This window comes from Sylvia atricapilla, chromosome 11 (assembly GCF_009819655.1).
Source record: "Sylvia atricapilla isolate bSylAtr1 chromosome 11, bSylAtr1.pri, whole genome shotgun sequence".
Taxonomy (NCBI): Eukaryota; Metazoa; Chordata; class Aves; order Passeriformes; family Sylviidae; genus Sylvia; species Sylvia atricapilla.
Window position 1 is genome coordinate 21,745,888 of NC_089150.1, and position 20,072 is coordinate 21,765,959.

At 49.0% G+C, this 20,072-nt stretch overlaps 1 protein-coding gene across 1 annotated transcript in view; it reads left to right on the forward strand.

Annotated features, from left to right (window-relative positions):
* Positions 1-344: 344 nt before the first annotated feature.
* RNF123 (ring finger protein 123) overlaps positions 345-20,072 on the forward strand; it is a 47,328-nt gene continuing 27,600 nt past the window's right edge. The window contains exons 1-23 of the mRNA XM_066327026.1: positions 345-410; positions 2,552-2,745; positions 3,774-3,858; positions 5,855-5,934; positions 6,735-6,832; positions 8,012-8,066; positions 8,393-8,478; positions 9,213-9,299; positions 9,790-9,857; positions 10,714-10,848; positions 11,555-11,663; positions 12,451-12,555; positions 12,687-12,812; positions 13,970-14,062; positions 14,255-14,328; positions 14,758-14,875; positions 15,360-15,459; positions 15,901-15,962; positions 16,052-16,123; positions 16,799-16,919; positions 17,692-17,793; positions 18,941-19,047; positions 19,555-19,753. Of these exons, the coding sequence (XP_066183123.1) occupies positions 2,664-2,745; positions 3,774-3,858; positions 5,855-5,934; positions 6,735-6,832; positions 8,012-8,066; positions 8,393-8,478; positions 9,213-9,299; positions 9,790-9,857; positions 10,714-10,848; positions 11,555-11,663; positions 12,451-12,555; positions 12,687-12,812; positions 13,970-14,062; positions 14,255-14,328; positions 14,758-14,875; positions 15,360-15,459; positions 15,901-15,962; positions 16,052-16,123; positions 16,799-16,919; positions 17,692-17,793; positions 18,941-19,047; positions 19,555-19,753 (2,164 nt within the window). The 5' untranslated portion in view covers positions 345-410; positions 2,552-2,663. The remainder of the gene's footprint in view (positions 411-2,551; positions 2,746-3,773; positions 3,859-5,854; positions 5,935-6,734; positions 6,833-8,011; positions 8,067-8,392; positions 8,479-9,212; positions 9,300-9,789; positions 9,858-10,713; positions 10,849-11,554; positions 11,664-12,450; positions 12,556-12,686; positions 12,813-13,969; positions 14,063-14,254; positions 14,329-14,757; positions 14,876-15,359; positions 15,460-15,900; positions 15,963-16,051; positions 16,124-16,798; positions 16,920-17,691; positions 17,794-18,940; positions 19,048-19,554; positions 19,754-20,072) is intronic.

The following is a 20,072-nucleotide window of genomic DNA, read 5'->3' on the forward strand; positions in this document are numbered from 1 at the left end:
CCACAGGCACAATAAAGTGCACTGAGAGGCTCCACGCTTATGTGTCGACTTCTTCCTCCTCCTCTCTCTCCAAGGGCAGCGTTTGGGGTCTGGGCCAGAAGGTTGCTGTCTCTCTGGGGGTCGGCAGCACGTACCCTGGCCTGCCTCGTCCGGGCTGGCTTTGGCCGCTTGCCCAACTCCACGGCCGAGAGCTTCGCGTCTCGGCGGCCCCGACCCTGCTCGGTTTCTTCGAGAGAAGTTCACACAAGCACCGGGGAGCTTCTGCCCCCCGTACTTCCCCGGGGCAGGGTCCAGCGGCCCGGCCCTGTGGAGCGCGGAGACAGTCCCGCCCGTCTCCCGGCAACGCGTCCCGCCCGCCCGCCATGGCCCTCGCGAGTCGCCGTAGCGGCGGCGGCGCGGCCGGGCCGGCGGTGAGTGCGGCGGCCGCGGGGCCCGGGCCCGGCAGCGCGGGGGCTCCCCCGGGGGCCGCGGGGGGCTCGAGGCGCGGTCAGCGCGGGGAGTGTCGTCCGGCTATTCGGGAGGCGCCCCATCGGGGGGCGGCTGCCGCGGGTTGTAGGCAGGTGTAGGGGGATCTCGGGTTCGGGGTGTTTGTGGGCATGGAGGATCCTTCCGGGTTTGGGGGTGTCTGTGGCTGAGGCGGTGCCGCCCGGTTTAGGGGGTGTCTCTGGGTTATGGGGCGCCTCTGGGTTCGGGGCGTGCTGCCCGCCTCTGAGGGGTGAGCCCGGCTTTGGGGCCGGTTCCTGGGTGTGAACACGACAGTGCTGCCTGGTGTTTGTGGGTTGGGGGTGCCGGCAGGCTGGGGACCCACCCTTGGGATGAAGGCAGGGCAGTTTTGTGATCCGTGTCGGGCTGTGCTCTTTCCTTTTGCCTGCTGCGAGTCTCAAGGCTTGGCCGGCAGCTGCCAGACAAAGTTGTGTTGGACGGCCTGGCTTCTCAGCCTTCTCGCCTGCCTCCAGTCGCCTCTACTTAAGATCTGGCTGCTCCCGTGTTCTGCGTTCTGCCCTGCTGGTGGAAGCTGCTTGCTTTTTTGCCAAGAAAAGGGATTCCAGCCTGGGGCCAGGCTCAGAGCAGGGCATCTTTGCTTCTGTGAATCGCACGTGGGGCAGATGTGTGTCTCCCTGCTCTGCCCTTTCTCAGACCTGTTGAAAGCAGCGTCTGCTCCAACTGAGCAAACACCCTGGCACCGCAGCAGTGCCAGCACTGCATCTCATATGGTGCCAGTGTGGCAATGCTGCATGCTCTGCTTTAGGCATTCAGGCTGTTAAAGCAGCGCTGGTTGCCAGAATGGCTGCCTTTTAGGAGCACTCCTGACTGCCCTCGGGAGTTTTTAACTTGTCCTGACAGAGGCGAAATCATGTTACGTGCGAGTACTTTTAGGGAAGTACGCATTGTGCTGTCTACTCTGCTTTGTTGGTAAACGATGAGTTTCTCTTTATTGTTCTATCTCTTGTTTTGAGTTCCTGACCCATCATCATTCAGGACCTTTGATCCAGGGTGGTTTTCACTTTGTTCCCACTATTTTGCTCAGCAGTGCTGCAGGAGGGAGGCCAGGCAGCTCCACTGCTAGGTGCTGGGGTGGTCCTGAGGAAAGGGGCTTTAGGATACTCTTTCCCAAGTCTAGCTGAAGCTCGGGTGATTTGGAGTTGCTGTGGCACTTGTGTTACTTGGCACTCCTTTTCTGGAGTCATAAACTTTTCTTGGGTTCACCTTGGTTTCTACTCTGCATGAGATTGCCAGCAAACATTTAATTCCTTTGCTCCTGTTGCATCTTCCTGTTGCTGTATGTCACAGAGTGCTTTGACAGATGAATGCCCAGGGAGAGTCTTCCAGTGAGGGCTGGCTATTGGGGCAGTTGGAAGCCGGAGAGGGGTGTAACCTAACATTTGGAAGCTGTATTCTTTTTGTCCTGGCACATGTCAGCTCTGATAGCATTCTAGTGATACCGAGAAGGCTCCTGAGTCTGTAGTCTCGTGGTAGATTTTCACTTGTAAACACTATTGTATATTACCTGTGTCTGCTTTTGTCCCCGTGACTCTGACAGCTGGGTCGTTCACGTTGCGGTCAGTGATACTCTGTTGTAGTCCACTCCATCTGCATTTGTCTCATTCCTTCTTCCTCTCTTTTTGTTTTGGGTCGTGGAATAATCTAAACACCTGTTAAACAGAAGATTAACCAGGCACATGTTGCTGTCCTAAAGAATACAGAGTGGGAGAGAAAGGCAGAAGTGTTTGTCAGGACACGAACAGCAGTGCAGTGCGGTTCGCAGTTTCAGCAGTGTTTGGCAGTGGTGCTGGCTCAGTGCTTCTGGCCCTGGCTTGGTGTAAAGGTTGCCTTTGTTTCTGGCTTGGTCGTGCCCGTGCCTTTGTTTGGAGTGGGGTTTGTGTGGCTGTCTGGAGTGTGGCTTAATGGCTCGTCTGCTCTGGGAAGTTTTGAGCTGTTGGACAACAGTGGGACTGAGAGCAGGGTTGGCAGTTTGGGGCTCTTGTGTAATGTCATTGGGACATGCAAGGACTGTGGCTATTTTTTGGCTTCTCTCTGTTGTTTAATTCAGGTAAACCAACCTCCAAGAACGGGAGAAGTCTAAAGGCAGAATCCTCCCCAGAAGGTTCTGTTCTAGGCATCTGCCTGTCTTATGTCTGCTCTGAAAGTGGTGCCTGTGAAGAATGACATCAAGAGGTGCTGGGACTGCTTTCTCAAGGAAGAATTACAGGCTGACCACTGAGCCAGAGAAGTCCAAGGTCACAGGTAGGGCTTTGTACATGCCTTCTGAACACAGGAGCACTGTGGATCCAGGGAGCATCCCTTGCCTTGAGATCAGCTGGCTTCCAATTGCAGTTACCTTGGTAGTGTAAGGTGTAGGGGGGCTGAAACCGAGTAAATCCTCAAAGTGAGATGAGATTTTGGACGGGACATTCCTGCAGTGCTAATGACTCCAGAAACTTATGTCACAGAGCCTTTTCTTTGCCACACAGCACCGCCTCATAAGGCTGGAGAATGTCTTGTTGCCTGCCTGCCATCTGATTTGAGACTCATCTGATTTAGGGAGTTCCCCTTCCAGGATGAGCAACTTGTCAAATTCTCAAATTAATCCTTTTCTGGGAAATTCTGCTACCTGCCAGGCAGTCTGGTTTTTTTCTTGGTGTCACCAATCCAGCACAAGTGTGCTTATGAGACCACAAATCTGGCATTTGAGGGCACTGTTGCACTCAGAAACAAGGAATGCTGCATCAGTGTGACACTGAGGGTTTTTTAGTGAAGGTGAGGCACACGTCATTAAGAAGGGTTACACGAGGTGAACTGCACCTGCAGCCTTTCCATCTCAGCATCTTTTATGTGGTTAAGAGACATCCTGAATATGAGTAGGACATCAGGAATTGCGGTAGTGTTAAGATGATTTTTTTAAAAATAGAATTGGATTCCTACTTTCAGCTTTTGGAGTTACTTTATCAAGAAATAGCACAGCAGGATTCCTGAGGATGCACTTCCACCTGTGTGGAGCGATTTATGGGCTTCTGGTTGCTATGGCAAAGCAAAGGGTTCAAATTGGAAAGAGCCTTTTTTTGGGGAGATGCACCAAATAGTGCTGGACTCTACTTCTGCTAGTGAGGACACCAAAGTGATGAATGACTGCTTGAAGCTGCATTTTCCATTGTGTTGATCAGCAAACGTGAACATAATTTACCCATAGTTACCAGTTTCTTGCTTTTACATGAAATGCATGTTTGAGTTTACCCAGGACTCTCTAAGCTTATTTCCGTTCTGTTTTTCCCAAGGGATCGTGAACAGCAGGTTGCTGAATGATTATCTGCACCGAGTCTTTACCAATGCTGATGGGAACCAGCCTGCAGCTGCTTACAGGTATCAGACTTCTCACTGCCCAGGTGGCAAGTGATGCCACCTCCAGATAAACAGCACTGTGTGAAAGGAAAGATCTTTTAGTACCACACAGTGGTCTTTGTTAAAAGCACAGCAGCTCCATGTTACAGAAACAACTCTGAGATCTTCTCTTTTAATGGGTTTTGCAAACTGCAGGGCTTTCTTTTTTGCCTGAAAAATCCCATCTACAACATCAGTAGGCAATATCTTTGAAATAAGTAGGCATTCATCTGCTTGTTCCTGTTCCTTCTTTGCTTGTAAATGCAAAACGCACAGGTTTCAGGTGCAGGAAATAAAAAAAAAAAAAAAAAAAGTTGTCAGTGCCTTCTAACCTAAAGGCAAGACTGTTACTGATCCTTGCAATTCCATACATTTTTCAGGCTGTGGAACTGTTGGTACTTTTATTAGGAGTCAGAAAAGGAAGAGAAACACAAAATTCCTGTTAAATGTCTGCTTTTCTCCTATTTATTTTCAGTTCTCCTTCATATTTTATCCCAGAAACTTGTAGTGTTTGATGACAAGAATTCCTCTTGCATCTCTTTTGCCGGAGGCAAGTCAGACAGGTTCAAGGCAGGTAGGAGTGTGGCAGAGTGAGGCAGGCCTGTGGCTCCTGCTGGTTGGCAGGGCTGCGGCATGGCTGGGGTCACATTCCACGGGCTATACTTAGGGCTGCCAGCTCCTACATGAGCTCAGAGGTTCTATAAATAGTTCTTGGCCCTCTGGCTCTTGGTGAGCTGGGGTGATGGTGTGGGGGAGGCAAAGTGGGTCATGTTACTTTACCACAAGCTCTCCTGCCAGTGAGCCTTGGAGCAATCCATCTGCCTGAGCATTTTGGTTTTCAGCATTTCTGATTTCTTTGTCTGGTGATTAATGACTTGAATGCACAGAACTGATAGTTTGTTGGACTGGTCTCTCTCTTTTTTTCCTGCCTTCCACTCTTTTTCCCTGGATGTGGCTACTTGGTAGAAAGCCCGGTAGCAGTCAAAAAGGTCTTGGAAATAACATTTGCCATATGAGAGCAACTTTTATGGTATGACATCTTGCCTTCAGAGGCCTGAATTCTTCACAGAGGAGCTCACTGCAGACATCTCTCTGCCTGTCTCATGCTCTTCCACTCTCCTTCCCTGAACTCCTCCTCCATGCCAGTGCTGATTAAGCAGCTTTGCTGAAGCCACCCTTCTCATGCCAACCAAAACCGATTCTTTGGTTTCACTTGTGTGCATCTTCACATCCATCAGGCTTTCACAATGTCTCTCACCAGTCTTAGGGAAATCCCTAGTCCTGGAGAAGTGAGAAGTTGTTTCCCAGACGGCTTTGGAAATGGGAAGCAGCGATAGGAACAACTAGTGGTTCTCACAGCAAAAGGAGGTTTTTGTGCAAGTATCAGCTAAGTAAACCATCCTTGAAAGGAGAGAATCAGGGAAGGGCAGTAAGTTCTTTAGAACAGTGACCCAAAGGGGATGCATGAGAGAATTTTCAGTGTGAAAACAAAATGGTTTTAGCTGTTTTCACAGAGAGAAGATGCTGGATTAGCCTGACCTTTGTCTGAACTGCTACAGCTGCTGCTGTGGTCCCTCTCTTCTTTTGTATTGCAAAATACTTCAGGGGAAAAATGAATCCTGACTTAGGCCATGTTTGTATGATGCTGACTGCATCAAAGTCATGTCCATGGTTATTGGTAGCACAGCTGGTTTCTTGCTGCCTTGTACCACAGTTTTCTTTCTGCCTTAAAACACGTCTGAGCAGACTGAAGACTAAGATTCTTTATTAATTGCTTGGGTTGTTCACGCTGTATGTGGTCCTTCCTTCATTCATTGCCCTGACAAGATGGGCAACAAATTCCTTAGATTCATGACATGAAACAGATCGAGAGGACTTCATGGTTCATGTCTCAGCACAGGACATGTGTCTGGGCTGCAACTCTTGAAAAACTGGAGACAAAGGTTTTTTAAGAAAAAACTGTGTGTTTATTCCCTAGGAAGCACTTGACATTCCAGAACCTGCAGGAGCACCTTGAGCGATTGCTGGCAGAGGAGAATGGCTCTGAAGACAGCAGAGGTAGGAGATACTGCCTGTCCAGTTTGTGCTTCTTGCTTGTGCTGCTTAATTGGGAAGGACAAGTTGTATCATGAAAGGCATTTCCCTGAGTGAGCACTGTTCTGCCTCCCTGTGCAATTTATTGTGCCTTTAAATCCTGCCTGTGAGGGGCTCATCAGCCCACCCTGCAGCAGGTTTGTTTGCAGACAGAGGCATATTTCCAGATAAGTAAGATGCCTGGAAAAGCAGTGTGGGGCAAATGTTGGTGGTATTTTACTGATAATGATATGCGGAGCCGTTTGACCAGGAGCATGCAGTGCTGTCATCAGTGAGAGATGCAGAGGCTTGATGACAATTTTTACATGCTGGTCTCCACTGCAGGTATTCACTCTGGGCCTCAGGCTGCACGCTGTGTTCTTACTAGCATCGTTTCTCTGAATTAATCAGGATGTGGCAAGATACAGCCCAGCTGCCCTCCTAGAAAGGCAAATTTTTCTTGCTGGCTGCAAGTGTGACATATTGGCCAAACATTTGGCACAGAGTTTAGCCTTTGAATTTTGTCAAAGTAAAATTTTCAGGAAAATTGAATGTGGAAAATTGAATGTGTCCTGAATGGTGTGTAGCTGAGTTGTTGTGAAGACTTTCTTTTAAATCTCTCCTTTTCTGAGTTTCTCAGGGTCTAACATAGACAGCACTATCTCAATCATCCTCCCCTGTAGCAGAATCCAGGTGCTGTTGCAGTCTGGCTGGAAGCACCCAGTGGGTGAACTGTTAAATCCTGCACAGCTCTCCCAACAGGTTTTCTGCAACTCTTGTTTCAGATCAAGTAGCAGAGGGTCGGCTGGGGCCCTCCACTGTGGTGTTGGACCACACAAGTGGCTTTGAAGGGCTCCTGCTGGTCGATGATGACTTACTTGGGGTGAGTGCATTGCTGGACACAGCAGAAAATGGTTTTGTGGGACTAAAAGCACTTGTGACTTCTTGGTTTGTTCTTTGTAGTAGATCCCTGTCAGTGGCTTTGTAGTGTGTGTAAATGGAGTCTGCCCTGAGAGCTGCAGGATCCTGGAGGAAATGAGCTATCCTGGGAAAAAGTCTAGCAGCACCACTAAGTCTCAGCAAGGTCTGAGTGGGGCTGTGAGGAAGTGAAAGGGTTACCCTGGCCCAGGGGCTCACTTGGCTAATCAGCCAGCTTTCTTGTCCCTCCCTCCAGCAGACTGCCTCTTCCTTACTTCTGGTCTTCTTAAAAGGCTAGAAAGAGGCCAAAGCTGAGGTTTTCCTGACTCCTTTGTTTCCACTAATTACCTGTTTGCTCCTTAGCTGATGTTCCCTATGCAAAAAGTCTACTGAAAGAATCCACTGGAATTTAACCCTTTCCTACTTCAGTAATTTCTGCACTCCTTCCATTCCTTCACTGAGCAAGCACATCCCCTGCTCTTGAGCTGATTCCCTGCTTAATCTATGCCTACATTTTAGCCTCTAAGAAACCAGGTTGTCCTGGTCTCCCCTTTCCCTTTAACCACCACCTGCTGTAGTTTACTTTGGCTGTACCTAGAATTGGCCCACAGAATGGATTGGACTGGCTTGTCTGTGAATTCCTTGTTCCTACTTTCATTTCCTCTTCATGGTCTGTCCTAAGATGGCAAGAGTCAGGATTTAACACGGTTCAGTTTCTAGGCAGCATGTTATCTGCCAATCCTGGCCTTTAGCCTGGGTACCTTGAATCTGTAGTTCTGTTCTAGCTTGTCCAGCTTTCATATATCTTTCCCATATCATAATCACTTTTGTATACAATTTCATGCCAGTTCACTGGGAACCTGTCTGTCAACATGTTGCCCTTGTACTGCTACTGTGCTGGCTGCTTCACTGGGCTTTATCAAGTACAGATGAGCTGTGGGAAGGACCTGAATGATTCTCTGGGGCCAGCTGACTCCAAGTAGAGCTGCTGGGGTGGGAAAGATGTCCCTTCTTGTCCCTATACTGTCCTTCTAGTAGCTCTCCATCTTGCTTTGGTTTTGAGTGCTAAGGCAGAGGGAATGGGGAGGACTGAACAAACCTCTCTTTTTGTATGGCATTAAAATTTCTTTTGTTTGTTGTCCAGGTGATTGGCCACAGTAACTTTGGGTCCATCAGGGCCACAACATGTGTGTATAAAGGTAAGGAGATAAACCAGTGCTATTTTGAGAAAAGACCCTGGGAGGAGTGTATGGGGAATTAAACAACTGGTGAGCTCAGGAAATATTGAATATATTCCAGATCTTGACCACCCTCTTCCCCAGTTCATTCACTGAACTTTTCCAGGGAATGAGAAGGGTGGGGAATTGTGTGATGCCAGAGTAAAGGGGTGGGAGGGGAATCCTGGGGATGTCCTGAACCTCCTTTGTGTGCCACACGTGTCTCTGTGGGAGCAGTGTTGGGTTCAGCTTCTCTAACAAAGGCCAGGGGACAAGAATTCACTGTGTGGCATCTCATTTTCTTTCAGGGAAATGGATTTATGAGGTGCTCATCTCTTCCCAGGGACTCATGCAGATTGGCTGGTGCACTCTCAACTGCAGATTTAATCAGGAGGTAGTATAGCTACTCTGGGGGATGTTCCTCCATTGCTTTTTCAGTCACTGTGGAGCATTGGTGCTGTGCCCTGCTGGCATTCACACCAGAAATGCCATACAGACACAAAATGCCAGGCCTGCTGTTTTAAGAGTCTTTACAAGACTCTCTGGTGTGCATCCACAGAATGGTGCACAGTGTGAAAGCCTGTGCTGGGTGTGTTGCTGTGCTCTTGCTGCACACAGAGCTGCTAAATACTGACTTTCAGCTGGTATCTTTCCCAAAAAGTGTGTGTGTCTGCAGTGCTGGCAGCCTGTCCCTTGGGATGGGCCTCAGCATCTGGTGCTACAGGGCTTTTTTTGGCCCAGGAGAGGTGGGATGTTGTTTCATCTGGGTGAGATGTTTGGTGCTGGAAGGGGATGTCAGCTGCAGGGTTTCACTAACTTGTCACTCTGCAGTATGTGAGAAGGGAAGTGATGGGCATCCCCAGGGGGCTGCTTTGGAAGAAATAGGAAGTGTTGGATGCCGGTACACTTTGTCTGACTCAAGAATAAGTAGGGAGTGGTGCATTTCTCTGAACCAAGGATCACAAGGCACTGGATTCATTCCTAGAGTGAGCATTTTTCCTAGGCAGAGCACGTGTGCTGTCAGCTGCTCTCTTGTCTACTGGTCTCCCACTTAAGGCTTCTCTTGCAATGAGAGGAATCTTCTGTGCCTGATCTGGTCTAAGTCTCCTCTTTTATGCTTTGGTGCAGGAAGGCGTTGGGGACACGCCAGATTCGTATGCCTATGATGGAAACAGGGTGCGCAAGTGGAACGTAACTACTACAAACTATGGCAAAGTGAGTAGCTGTCCCCCAGGAGTGGGATGGAGAGGAAGGAAGAGAAAGCAGGTTACTTCCTCTGCTCACTGAATTCTGCTGGGCCTTGTGAAGTGCCCTCAAGCCTTCCTCCCTGCTTCAATCTGCATGCCAGCACTTGTCTGTACTTTAGGGGTGCTGGATGTGCTGTTTGGGTACTTTGTTTGGCAGTCGCAGCAGACTGATTCCTAGCCTGGTGCTGCTATTGGTCCCTGGAAGGCTCTGGTTCGTTGTAGTACATCAGAGCATGGTGCGTTGTTGGAATAAATATACATTCCAGAGGGGAAAAAGATCCCAGTCAGGGGCTTTATGTACAGCTTCCAGAAGTGCCTGGAAATTCTGTGAGCTGCTGGGAGAAAGAACTCTCTTCTTTAACCCTGCATCACAAGGAATTGGTTGGGTTGCAGTCTTTCTTGTGATGTGGGAACACCCTGGGAATGCATGTTTAACCTCTTCTCTCCCTTTCCTGCAGTCCTGGGCAGCAGGAGACATCGTCAGCTGTCTGATAGACCTTGATGAGGGCACCATTGCTTTCTGCTTGTAAGCATCTTTGCCCCATTCCCCGATTTGTTTGTGTCTGTGTGTAGCAGAAAGTTTTCCTCACTGCTCAGCAGATTGTTGAGCCCTGTTTCTGCTCTCTCCCCTTTATGTTCCTTGGTAGTTCTGGCCTTTGTTCCTCTGCCTTGTGTTCAGAAACCATCTGAATGGGTTGTAGGGTGTCAGTTCAGTTCAGTTGAAAACATTTGGAAGAAAGATGTTCAAGCTACAAAGTCTTTCTAAAGTTTGCCAGGATTTTAGAGGGAAGGGTATCTCTTGTGATGCTTAATGCCACACTTGAATTTAATTGATTGCTTTTGTGGTAATTTTAGGCCTTGCCTGTCCTAAATTCACAAGGAGCTGTGGAAAGGGTGATAAATCTCCCGTTTCCAGCTCCGATGCACAATGAGAATTGTTCTCTGGACCTGGCCTGCAACAAGTTAGTTGCAGTTAAGAACTGTTAGATGGTCCGTGTCATCTTTTATGGAAGAGTAGATTAAAATAATTATCTTTGATTTCCACAAAGATCAAACAGATGAGGCCAAAAAATTGCATGCTTTAAAATGTCCTGCTGCTTTAATTATCTCACAGATCTGGGTTGCCCTTGAAGCTGAGTGGGCTCTGCACATTGTGTAGACTCCAGTGCCTCCACATGCTCATATGAAAATGGGAGTGCCCCTGTGCTTCCTGTGTTGCTGTTACTCAGCAGAGCTGTGACATTTGCATGTGTGCCAGGTTAAGAAGGACAGGAGGCGTGTCTGACTGTGTGTCCGTGTTGGCAAGTTGATATCTGTATTGCCCAGCTGACCTCAGACCCCTCCTGCTGTGACTAAAACCTTGCGGGTTTTCCTTCTTTCAGGAATGGCATATCTCTGGGAACTGCCTTTGATAACATCACAAGGGGTACTGGAATGGCTTATTTCCCTGCCATCAGCCTCTCCTTCAAAGAGTCTGTTGCTTTTAACTTCGGAAGCCGTCCACTCCGATATCCTTTAGGTGTGGGGAGAGGAGGTCTGAAGGGAGAAGAGCCTGTCCTAAAACCATCTTTGGAGGCTGTGGAGTGTACACACCTGACTGCAGTTCACTTTCTGCTGTCAGCACTTGTGTGCAGAGCTGAGTCAGGGAGAGAAGAGCCAAATACCTCCTTAGCTGAAGCAGAACTCCAGGACACAAACAAAAGTTTCTGAAATGAGAGTTGCTTTTAGCTCTGAGTCAGCAGCTGCTGCTACAACTGGGGGCTGCATGCTCCCAGACCCTCAGATCCTGCAAAATTCTCACTGCAGTTTTGGAAACTCTGATGGTGCTGTACTGCTGAGCCTATTGGTCACTCATCTCTTTTACCTCCCAGCCTTATGGAACCTCTGACATGGTATTAGTGTTGCCTATTGCTGTGTAAATGCTGAAGTCTGGAGCTCCTGTCAGAGCAGTCCTGGCTGTGCCTGTTGATGGCTGTAGTGGGAGCTCCAGCTGGTCTTTCTGATGAAGAAAGTACTTCACCCCAAGCAGAAGTGAGATGCTTTCTGTTTGCAGTCCTGAAGAAGTGGAGATAAGAGCTTGTGGCTTATCATCCATGTAGAAGGCACTGTAGTTTGACTGGGACTGGGTACAAAGCAAAGCAGACAGTCTCTTTTCCTGGCACAGACAAAAGAAGTCCCGAAAGGATCAGATTGCTTTTTCCCTTAACACTTCCCTACTTATCCGGTGGAAGGTTACCGGCCCTTGCAAGATCCTCCTGTGGCAGACCTGGTGAAGGCTCGGAAGCTGTTGGGCTACTTGAAGAATGTGATCCATATTGGAATAGATGTGACGGTAGGCTGGCATCACTGGGTAGATCTGAGGGGCACCGTGCTGAGAAACGTGGTTATGCTCTCCCTGGCACATGCTGCCAGCTCAGATGTTTCCATACATCTAAATGCTTGCATGGGGCATGCGTGTCCTTGGAGCTCTCTGGCTTGCAAAATGGGCTTCCTCATAGTTCCAGGACTTAATTTAAATCATACTGGGCTTTGTAGTTCTCAGTCCTATGAAGTTTCATTGCCAGTATTCAAGAAGTGATGTTTGTCAGGGTCACGACTGCTGGATTTGATTTTGTACCCTTGAAATCAATTTGTTCATATCATAAGCTTTATACTGATGTTCAGTAATGGCATGAAATTGTAGCAGGTCTGCCTTGAGGATTGTTTTGGCTGTGGCACTGTTTGCTGGAAACACTGTTTTCCACTACAATAAGAGATGATGGCCAAAGCATGGAGAATGCCGTATGCTATGATCTTGGCTTGAATGGAGGCCTGCTTTGCTAGTTGTCCTCCTCTGTAGGTGTTCCCATTTACAAATTATTGTGTAAACTTGAGCCTTTTCTTAGAAAAACATTGTCAAAATGCCTGCATGTGGTTGATAATGACACCTGTACTGCAGCTTTCCAGAGGAATAAACGTGGCTTCTTTGGCATTCTAAATTCCTATGTTCAAGGGTTTTCGTGCAGTCAGGCATGAGACAGCAACAGTGGCTGCTCCAGGCATGTGGTTCATTCAGTTGTTGGTGTACAGGTGGATTGGAGGGATCCAAGCCATGTGTTTTTCTGGGTTTGTCATTGCAGGAGGGGAAGCTGGTGGAGAAAGACACATCCATGTGGCAGCTGCAGGGAGAACCCACAGTGTTGATTACATTGGCTCACATCTTCAATTATTTCTCCCCTCTTATGGTGAGTTTTGCCTGTCCATTGCCGGGTTCTGTAGTGCTTGTTACTGCTCTTGCAAGGCAAAGTAATCCCCCAGCTTTTGCTGGGAAATGACTGTGCCATGGAGGAATGTTGACCTGGCTCTCTATCTGCAGTGCAAGGTGTACCTGGTGGAAGATGTGCTCATGACCTTCCTGTTGAGCATCCTTGAGCGAGGAGGGGCAGTGGAGGCCCACCCCCTTATTCAGCAGCTGCTGGATCTCATGTGGCTTCTTATGGAGGTGAGTTGCTAGGGTACTGGTTCCTCCCTAGGGATCCCAGGGAGACCCTGGAAGGTGCTGAGGATAGGAACCTTCCCTACAAAATCTGGTGCTGCTCAGTGTCTTTCTCTTCTTTTTTCTTTGTGGTAGACCACCCTCTCAATTAGCTCATCTGGCTGCTGCTGCACACCCAGGCACTGAGGGTTGAATGCAGACACGGATGAGTTAACCAGGCATTTCTAAGCTTCTCCTACTGCTAAATTAACAGATGATAGTGAATAACTTCCTGCTTCTGGAAATCTCAAATTTATCAATAAGAATAGTCTTCTGATTGTTATTAATGTGTCTTTGACTGTGGAGGTCTTAAGTGCTGCCATGTGCTGAAGAGGTCAATGAAAGTGTGTGAGACTGGGATAGAAGTGTGCAGTGCACTCTCACTATCTCCTGCACTGCTGGAGAAAAGCCTCCTCCAACTTCCCTTCCTGTCCATGCTGGATGAACTTACTCCTTCCTGGGACACATGTTTGAGGCGGCTGGGAAGCTGCTGCTGCTGGAGAGCTTGGGTGGTTACACAGAGCCAGTCACTGCCAGGGATTTGCTTGGAGACAATACATCTGCCCTTTGGAGTAACAGTTAACAGATGTGGGCACTGGCCCAGCCAGCTGCCATGAGAAACTTTATGGAAAAACGTCACGACTTTTTCAGCCCACCATCTTGGCAGTGAAACTGGACCCCCTGGTAGGACTACTGTGTTTGTGGAAGAATTGGCTCTCATCCTGCTGGTTGGCTATGACTTGGATTCAAGCAGAAAGCTCTTCTCTCAACACATTTACCGAAGACTTACTTCTTTCTCTTCTGTGTTGGTTCTACCAACACTGTGTCTTGGGTAGAGTCAGGGAAAAGAAAACTGATGACTGCTGAACAAATAGGGCCTGGCCTTCGGCTTTTTGTAGGCGACTTTTGGGTTAGACTTTCTGTAGAAGCTTGTTTCCCTGTAGCAAAGCACTGGCACCAACCTCTGCTTGGACTCTCTCCTATGGAGTCAGAGGGACACTGGGTTCAGAGCATCTGCTTTTTCAGTTCATAAATGAATGCTTCCTTTCAAGGTCTCACTCTGGGAGCTATAGCTGTTCCTGACTCCTTGCTGTTGTTCTTCAGTGTATTTCTTACTTTCTCAGGAGTATGAAGTGCATGAGTGCCTCAAGCGGCTACTGATATCCCTACTGCGGGCTTACAGGTTCTCCCCCATCATCCCAGACCTGGGATTACAAGTGAGTATGCACTTCTGAATCCCCAGGAATCTGTGACTAGCCAGCTTCTTTTATGCCCCCTTGTCCAAAAGTACATGATGTTTTGGATTCTGTTGTTGTTTCATCCAAAGATGGCAGTTTCCTCACACTGTAGCTGTTGGAGAGTTGTATGTTCTGCAGATGGAGTCACTTTTGCTTCTCCTGTTTTCCTAGATCCACTACCTCCGGCTCACCATTGCAGTCTTGAAGCATGAGAAATCTAGGAAATACCTGCTCAGCAATGTTCTGTATCCTTTGTGCCTCCTTCTGTCTCAGTTTTCCCTTCCCTCAATAATGCAACCAAGGACACTTCAAGGACCTGTAGGTCCAGGGAAACAGAACCCACTCTGTCTTGAGAGGTCATTTCTCAGGTCTCCTCTGCCTGGCACCATTCCCTACAAAGTCTTGCTTTGAGGGGTGGGAGCAGTGTTATATAGTTTACATTCTAGTAACACACAGGAGCTCATTTCTGCCTGACTGACCTCTAATATCCCTAGAGCAAAACCACTTTCAGAGCAGTCCAGCTCTGGTAGCATTTGATAGCTGTATGTGGCTTCTCCAGAGGCCTCTGGATCTTGCAGTGGTAGTTTGGAGAGGAGTCTCTCACTACAGCTCTGGAGACATGCCTTGTCCCTTTTCCCATTGTGGCTTCTGTGCTTGCTTTAACTCCAGCCCAGCTTCGACGTACTCCGTTCTGTTGTGTTCTTCTACATCAAGAGCCCGCTGCGTGTGGAGGAGGCAGGTTTGCAGGAGCTCATTCCCACCACGTGGTGGCCAAACCGCTTCACCAAGGAGGTGAGTACAGGCACCTCCACCGAGGAGGCTGAGGAAATGTTGTCGCCTGCCATTTGCATCTTTTCCCGGCTGAGGAGGTTGCATGGCCCCTGTTTCCAGCTGTTCTAGCACTAGTGGGTCCTGCAGAGCTATATGAGAGCTGTAGTTTCTCCATTCCCCGTCACCGTTTTTTGACATACTTAGTATGTTTGAGGTGTGATGCTCAGACAGGAGAGGGGGGACAGTTTTTTGTGGCAACAGATTTGGAAGGGAACCTCCCAGTATTTAAAGAATTACTAGTTTGACTGGGGTGTCCTTGAAAGATGCCCTTATTCATTACAAGGCTGGAGGAGACCTGTTTAGGTGTGCTGCCAGCTGCAGTCACACACTGGCTCATTGTTTCAGAGAGTTTGTTCTCTCCATTTCACATTGTTTAAGGGAGTTTCTGGCAAAACATTTTTCCTGTGCAGTGTTCTCCTACTAATCAGTGTCTTCCCCCAACCAGGGCAAGGAGAGTAAGGAGGTGAAGGAGGAGAGTGCTGAGGAGAGATTGAGGCGTCGGGCGTATGAAAGAGGCTGCCAGCGGCTCAAGAAACGCATTGAAGGTTTGTGAGGAAGGAGGGAAGTTGCCAAGATCCTGCACCTTTTGTTCAGCCCTGATGTTTTTCCAAATCCCATTCACTACCTGAAGTACAGGTGTGTTCCTGCCAGGAACTGCCAGGCTGTGGTGCAGAGGCGGGGGCTAGCCATGCTCTGTTCTGATGGCATAGTAGGAGTGCTGGGACCCCACTGCACAGATCTGCAGCCCCCCAGCATGGGGCAGGAGCAAACCTATGCATTTTTTTTAGCTATGGATGAATTTGCTGCTAGGTGGTGGAGGAGAAAATTCTCAGTGGTGGGCTTAGCATTTTGCTGTCACTGGTTCTTCCTGGACCCCCTGTGCTGGGAAGCTCTCCTTTCTCCTGGGGACAGGGTGCTGCAGGTGGAGTTGGGTAGTTGCTCTCCAGTGCTTTTTTTCTGATGGCAGATGTGTGTCCCCCTTTTAGTGGTGGAAGGTCTCCAGGTTCAGATTCTGAAGTTGCTGCTGAACAACAAGGACAGAGGAGGGGTAAGCACTCCGTGGGTCTTTCATGACAGTATCTTCATGTGATGTGCTGTGTAAATCCTAGATTTACCTCCTGGTTTTCCTTCTGCCAGGGGGAAGCCTCCAGATACATCTTTCTAAACAAACTCCGCAAGTTTCTTCAGGAAAATGCTAGCAACAGAGCGGTAAGTCAGAGGGCCAGCCTTCCAACAAACCTGACCCTGAGGGTTCTCTGCATCTTCAGGCTGGGAACTCTGCCCTTCTGGCTGGGCTGCTTCTAGCAGTTGATCCACTGAGGTCTAGATATGGCAGGGAGTGAGAAGGAGGAGATCTGAGGCTAGAAACCAGCCAAGTTAGATAAGTCCTGTGCAGTGATTTATGGGAAAGTGGTCCTTGGGAAGTCTTAGGTAGGAGCTGAATATCCTCCCATAGCCTCTCAGAGAGTGTGGCTGTGGAGTGCTTTGCCACAGTGGGCTGTGGCATCCTCTTCACTGCCTGGGGGAGGACTTTTCTTCTGGCCCTGGGTCAGGTTGTTGGCCTGAAGCGTTGGGAAGCAGGCATCTGCTGTTGTAGGAAACCCTTTCTTCAGCCTGCATCCTGTTTTCATCATCAACCACATGGTTCATGATGGAGTGTATGTTATCTGTTGTCCTCTGTCAGACTCCTGACAGATGTGTCCCAAAACTTCCTGGAGCTGGAAATTGCTGCCCACCATCAGGTCTGGGCGCTCTGTCAGAGCTGTAAGCTAGAGATGCTAACATGGCTGAGTACACAAAAATTTCTGCCTGTTCCATGTACTCTTTGGACTGAGATGCACTTTCACACCTGCCCTGATGCTGGACTCTCTATTCTTGCCCTAGAACTTGACTGTGTTGTGCCCACCAGAGTACATGGTGTGCTTCCTGCACAGGCTCATCGCTGCCCTGCGCTACTTCTGGGATGGCCACAAAGCAAAGACTCCAGCTGCCCTGAGCAGTGAAGGTGAGGCCTGGGGGAGAGTCTTTGCAGGCTTAGGGCAAGGTTTTCCTCTTGGCAGTGCTTTCCAGGATGTTGGAAATTTTATGTGTCTAATGAGTGCTTGAGCTTTCCGTCACCCTGGGAAGCTTTTGTGTGTAGATCTATTCTAGTTAACATCCAGATCTGAGACTTTCAAAAGGACACCTGTACTGTTTGCTATTCCCCTGTCTGTTCTGCAGCAGAGACTGCTATTGACTGTGGATCTGTGGAAGGACATCTCAGGGATCCCTTTGTCAGAGTTTTGGGGAAGATATTTTTCAGATTATAGAGTTCCCAAACTGTGGAATTAAGGGGAAACTGAATCAGTGCCAGTTGCTTTCCCACCCTTAGACCCCACTGGCATTCCCTTTTCTTAATTTGGACTGACCTTTTTCTAGACTCAGTGAGTGCCTTACTATCCCTGTGGGACAAAGTGGCAGAGCTGGAGTAGCTGAGTGGAGAGTTGCCAAGTGCTCTGATGATCCAGTTTACCCCAGTGACTGTGGTTGAAGGGAGGAAGTGCTGGCAGTCTAGTTGATGGCTATTGGTTTCTCCTGTTTCTGCAAGGATCTAAAGCTTGCTCCATTGTGGAAATCACCTCTGCCTTAATGGCCTGTGCTTTTATTACAACAAAAGTTGTCCCTAAATGTTAGTCCTAAATGTGGGTCCTGGGGTCTGCTTTAGGAGCCTTTACATGGCTTTGTGGATCCTGTGCATGGGACTTGTAGAAAAAACCAAATCTCCTCCTCTGTTTTAGAGGCCTATGTCCCTCCCCAACTCTTCTATAATGGGAAGGTGGATTATTTTGACCTTCAGCGACTTGGAGGTCTTTTGTCTCATCTTAAGAAGACTCTGAAAGGTAAGTGCTTTCATTGCCAATACCTGAATCCAGGTCTTGGATGGAATTCATGCAAGACATACCAGAGAGGGAGCTTTGGGTAATGATTTTTGGTTAAAATCAGGGAGGGGAGACTTGAATTTTAATGGGAATCAAATTATTCTGAGGAAGACGCCCCACCTCTTAGGTGGTGTGTCCTTTAAATTAACAGTTTACTGTTTGTATCCCCGAATTGGGCATGTGACAGTTGGAGGGAAGGGGATAGTCTGGGAATATCATCTGGTGTGGTGCTCTTGCTGCACCACAGTCAAGGGCTGGGAGCTCTCAAAGCACTGACCATCAGCTGGGCTCTGCTGGGCATGAAAGATGCCCAGGATTTACTTGGTGCACCACTCTGGGGAGGGAGGAGCAGCCCTGTGTATGTAGTGCAGCTGTGTGTTTGTGTGCAGCACATTCCTCTGGCACTAGGCTTCTAAAGCCCGCTTTGTGCAAGGGTTACAAACCCCTTGCCATTCCCTTGGACTTGGTTTGTCATTGGTTTCTGGCTAATGTGGCACTTGCCTTTGGCTCAGATGTCTCCTCTCCATCCCCAGTGTGTTTGCAAGATGAGGACCATTTTCTTTGTCTCATGTTTACCACGTAATCTCCTCTGGTTGCTTACCAAGGTATCCTGGGCCAGCTTTAAAGACAGAGCTGTGGACTAAAGAACACATTCTTCAGGCTTTGTACAGTATAAACCATCAGCACAGCCTTTCTCTGGGTGTGAGTCTCAGTCCTAGTGACTTAGGGATGCATCATGGGACAGCATTGAAGAGCTGGTTGCTTAAAAGATGGTCTCAGGCAGAGTTGCCATTCCCACACTAGTCCGGTTTGGTCCTGGTGGTTGTTCTCCTGGTTCCTCAGTTTATACTATCTGTAGCTGGTAGGACCAGGAGCAGAAATGGGTCCTGGGAGGGCAGCAGCTGCTGCTGCTTGGTCTCTGTTCTTTTTGTAAGCGCCAATCTGTTCCATGTAAGGAAGCTTGGGACAGGTGAGCTTGTTCTGATAGAGCATCTGACTTTTCTGGCTGCTTCTCTACTGCTGAGAATCAGGAAAGATGATGGGCCTTCTTCATGGTAAGTGAAGAGTGACTCCTGCATTCGTGGCTGCTTTGGTGTGCTCTGTGCAGATGACCTGGCTGCAAAAGCCAACATCCTGATTGATCCTGCAGAGCTGCAGGCAGTGACTATGGATGATCTGGATGAAGATGAGGAATCAGCAACATCAGCAGCACAGGTGAGTTGTGTTATTCACCTGCAGGGGCCCTGGTGCTGGGGCAGCAAGTTTAGCCTCTGGCTAGAAAGGCTTTGCTTTACAGCAAGGCTGGGTTGGGCCAGGACTGTAACCAGTCCATGGGCTACCAGCTAAACAGCTACACTTGGATGAGAGTCACTGGACATCAGCGTGATCTTGGGTGCACCACGTTTGAGCAGCAGAATTTTCTGTGCCCTGCTCTCTCACCACCCAGTGATCTGAGTGTGCTGCCTCACCTCCATGGCAGCTTTTGGTGCTTGCCTTTGCAAAGATGCAAGGCAACTGTAGACAGAGCAGCTTCTCGCTGTGCAGATCTGCTGTTTGTGACTGGCATGTGCCCTTGGAGGAAGGACTTACCTATTTGTTATGCTGCCTTCTCATCTTCCAGTGGCCACTGTGCATCTATACCAACATCCTTGCAGGGTCAAGAGAGGAGCAAGCAGGCAGCCAAACACAGCTGGAACTGTTTCTCCCTTCATTTCCTTCTAGTCCCAGCGTCCTTCTGCCGCCCTGGCCATTGGTGGAGCTCTTGCCAGGCCTGCCTGGCTCAGCTCCCCCACCCTGGGCCGGGCCAACCGGTTCCTGAGCACGGCTGCCGTCAGCCTGATGAACCCACGGCGGCCCCTTGGCCCCCTGGAGAAGATCAAAGTGCTCACGCTGCGCGTGGAGCAGCGCACGAGGGAGGACAGTGAGTACTCCTGCTGTGTGCTGGCATGGCCCAGCTGGGCCCTGGCACAATGGCATCTTCTAGCTCCCCAGAAGAGTGCAATCTCCTTTCTGCCAGCATTGCTCCTTCCCATTCCGAGGGCATGCTGGCAAAATACTCCTTTGCCATCCTGAACATGACACTGGTGATGCTGTCACCCTCTGATGTAAGGAGATGCTGCCTTGGTTCCTCCAAATTCACTGAGACTTTGCAGGAAGGCAGTTCAGAGGCAGCTGTAGCCACACTTGCTCTGAAGACAGACCAGCCAGAGGATGATGTGTGCAGCAGCAGCACTGTTGCT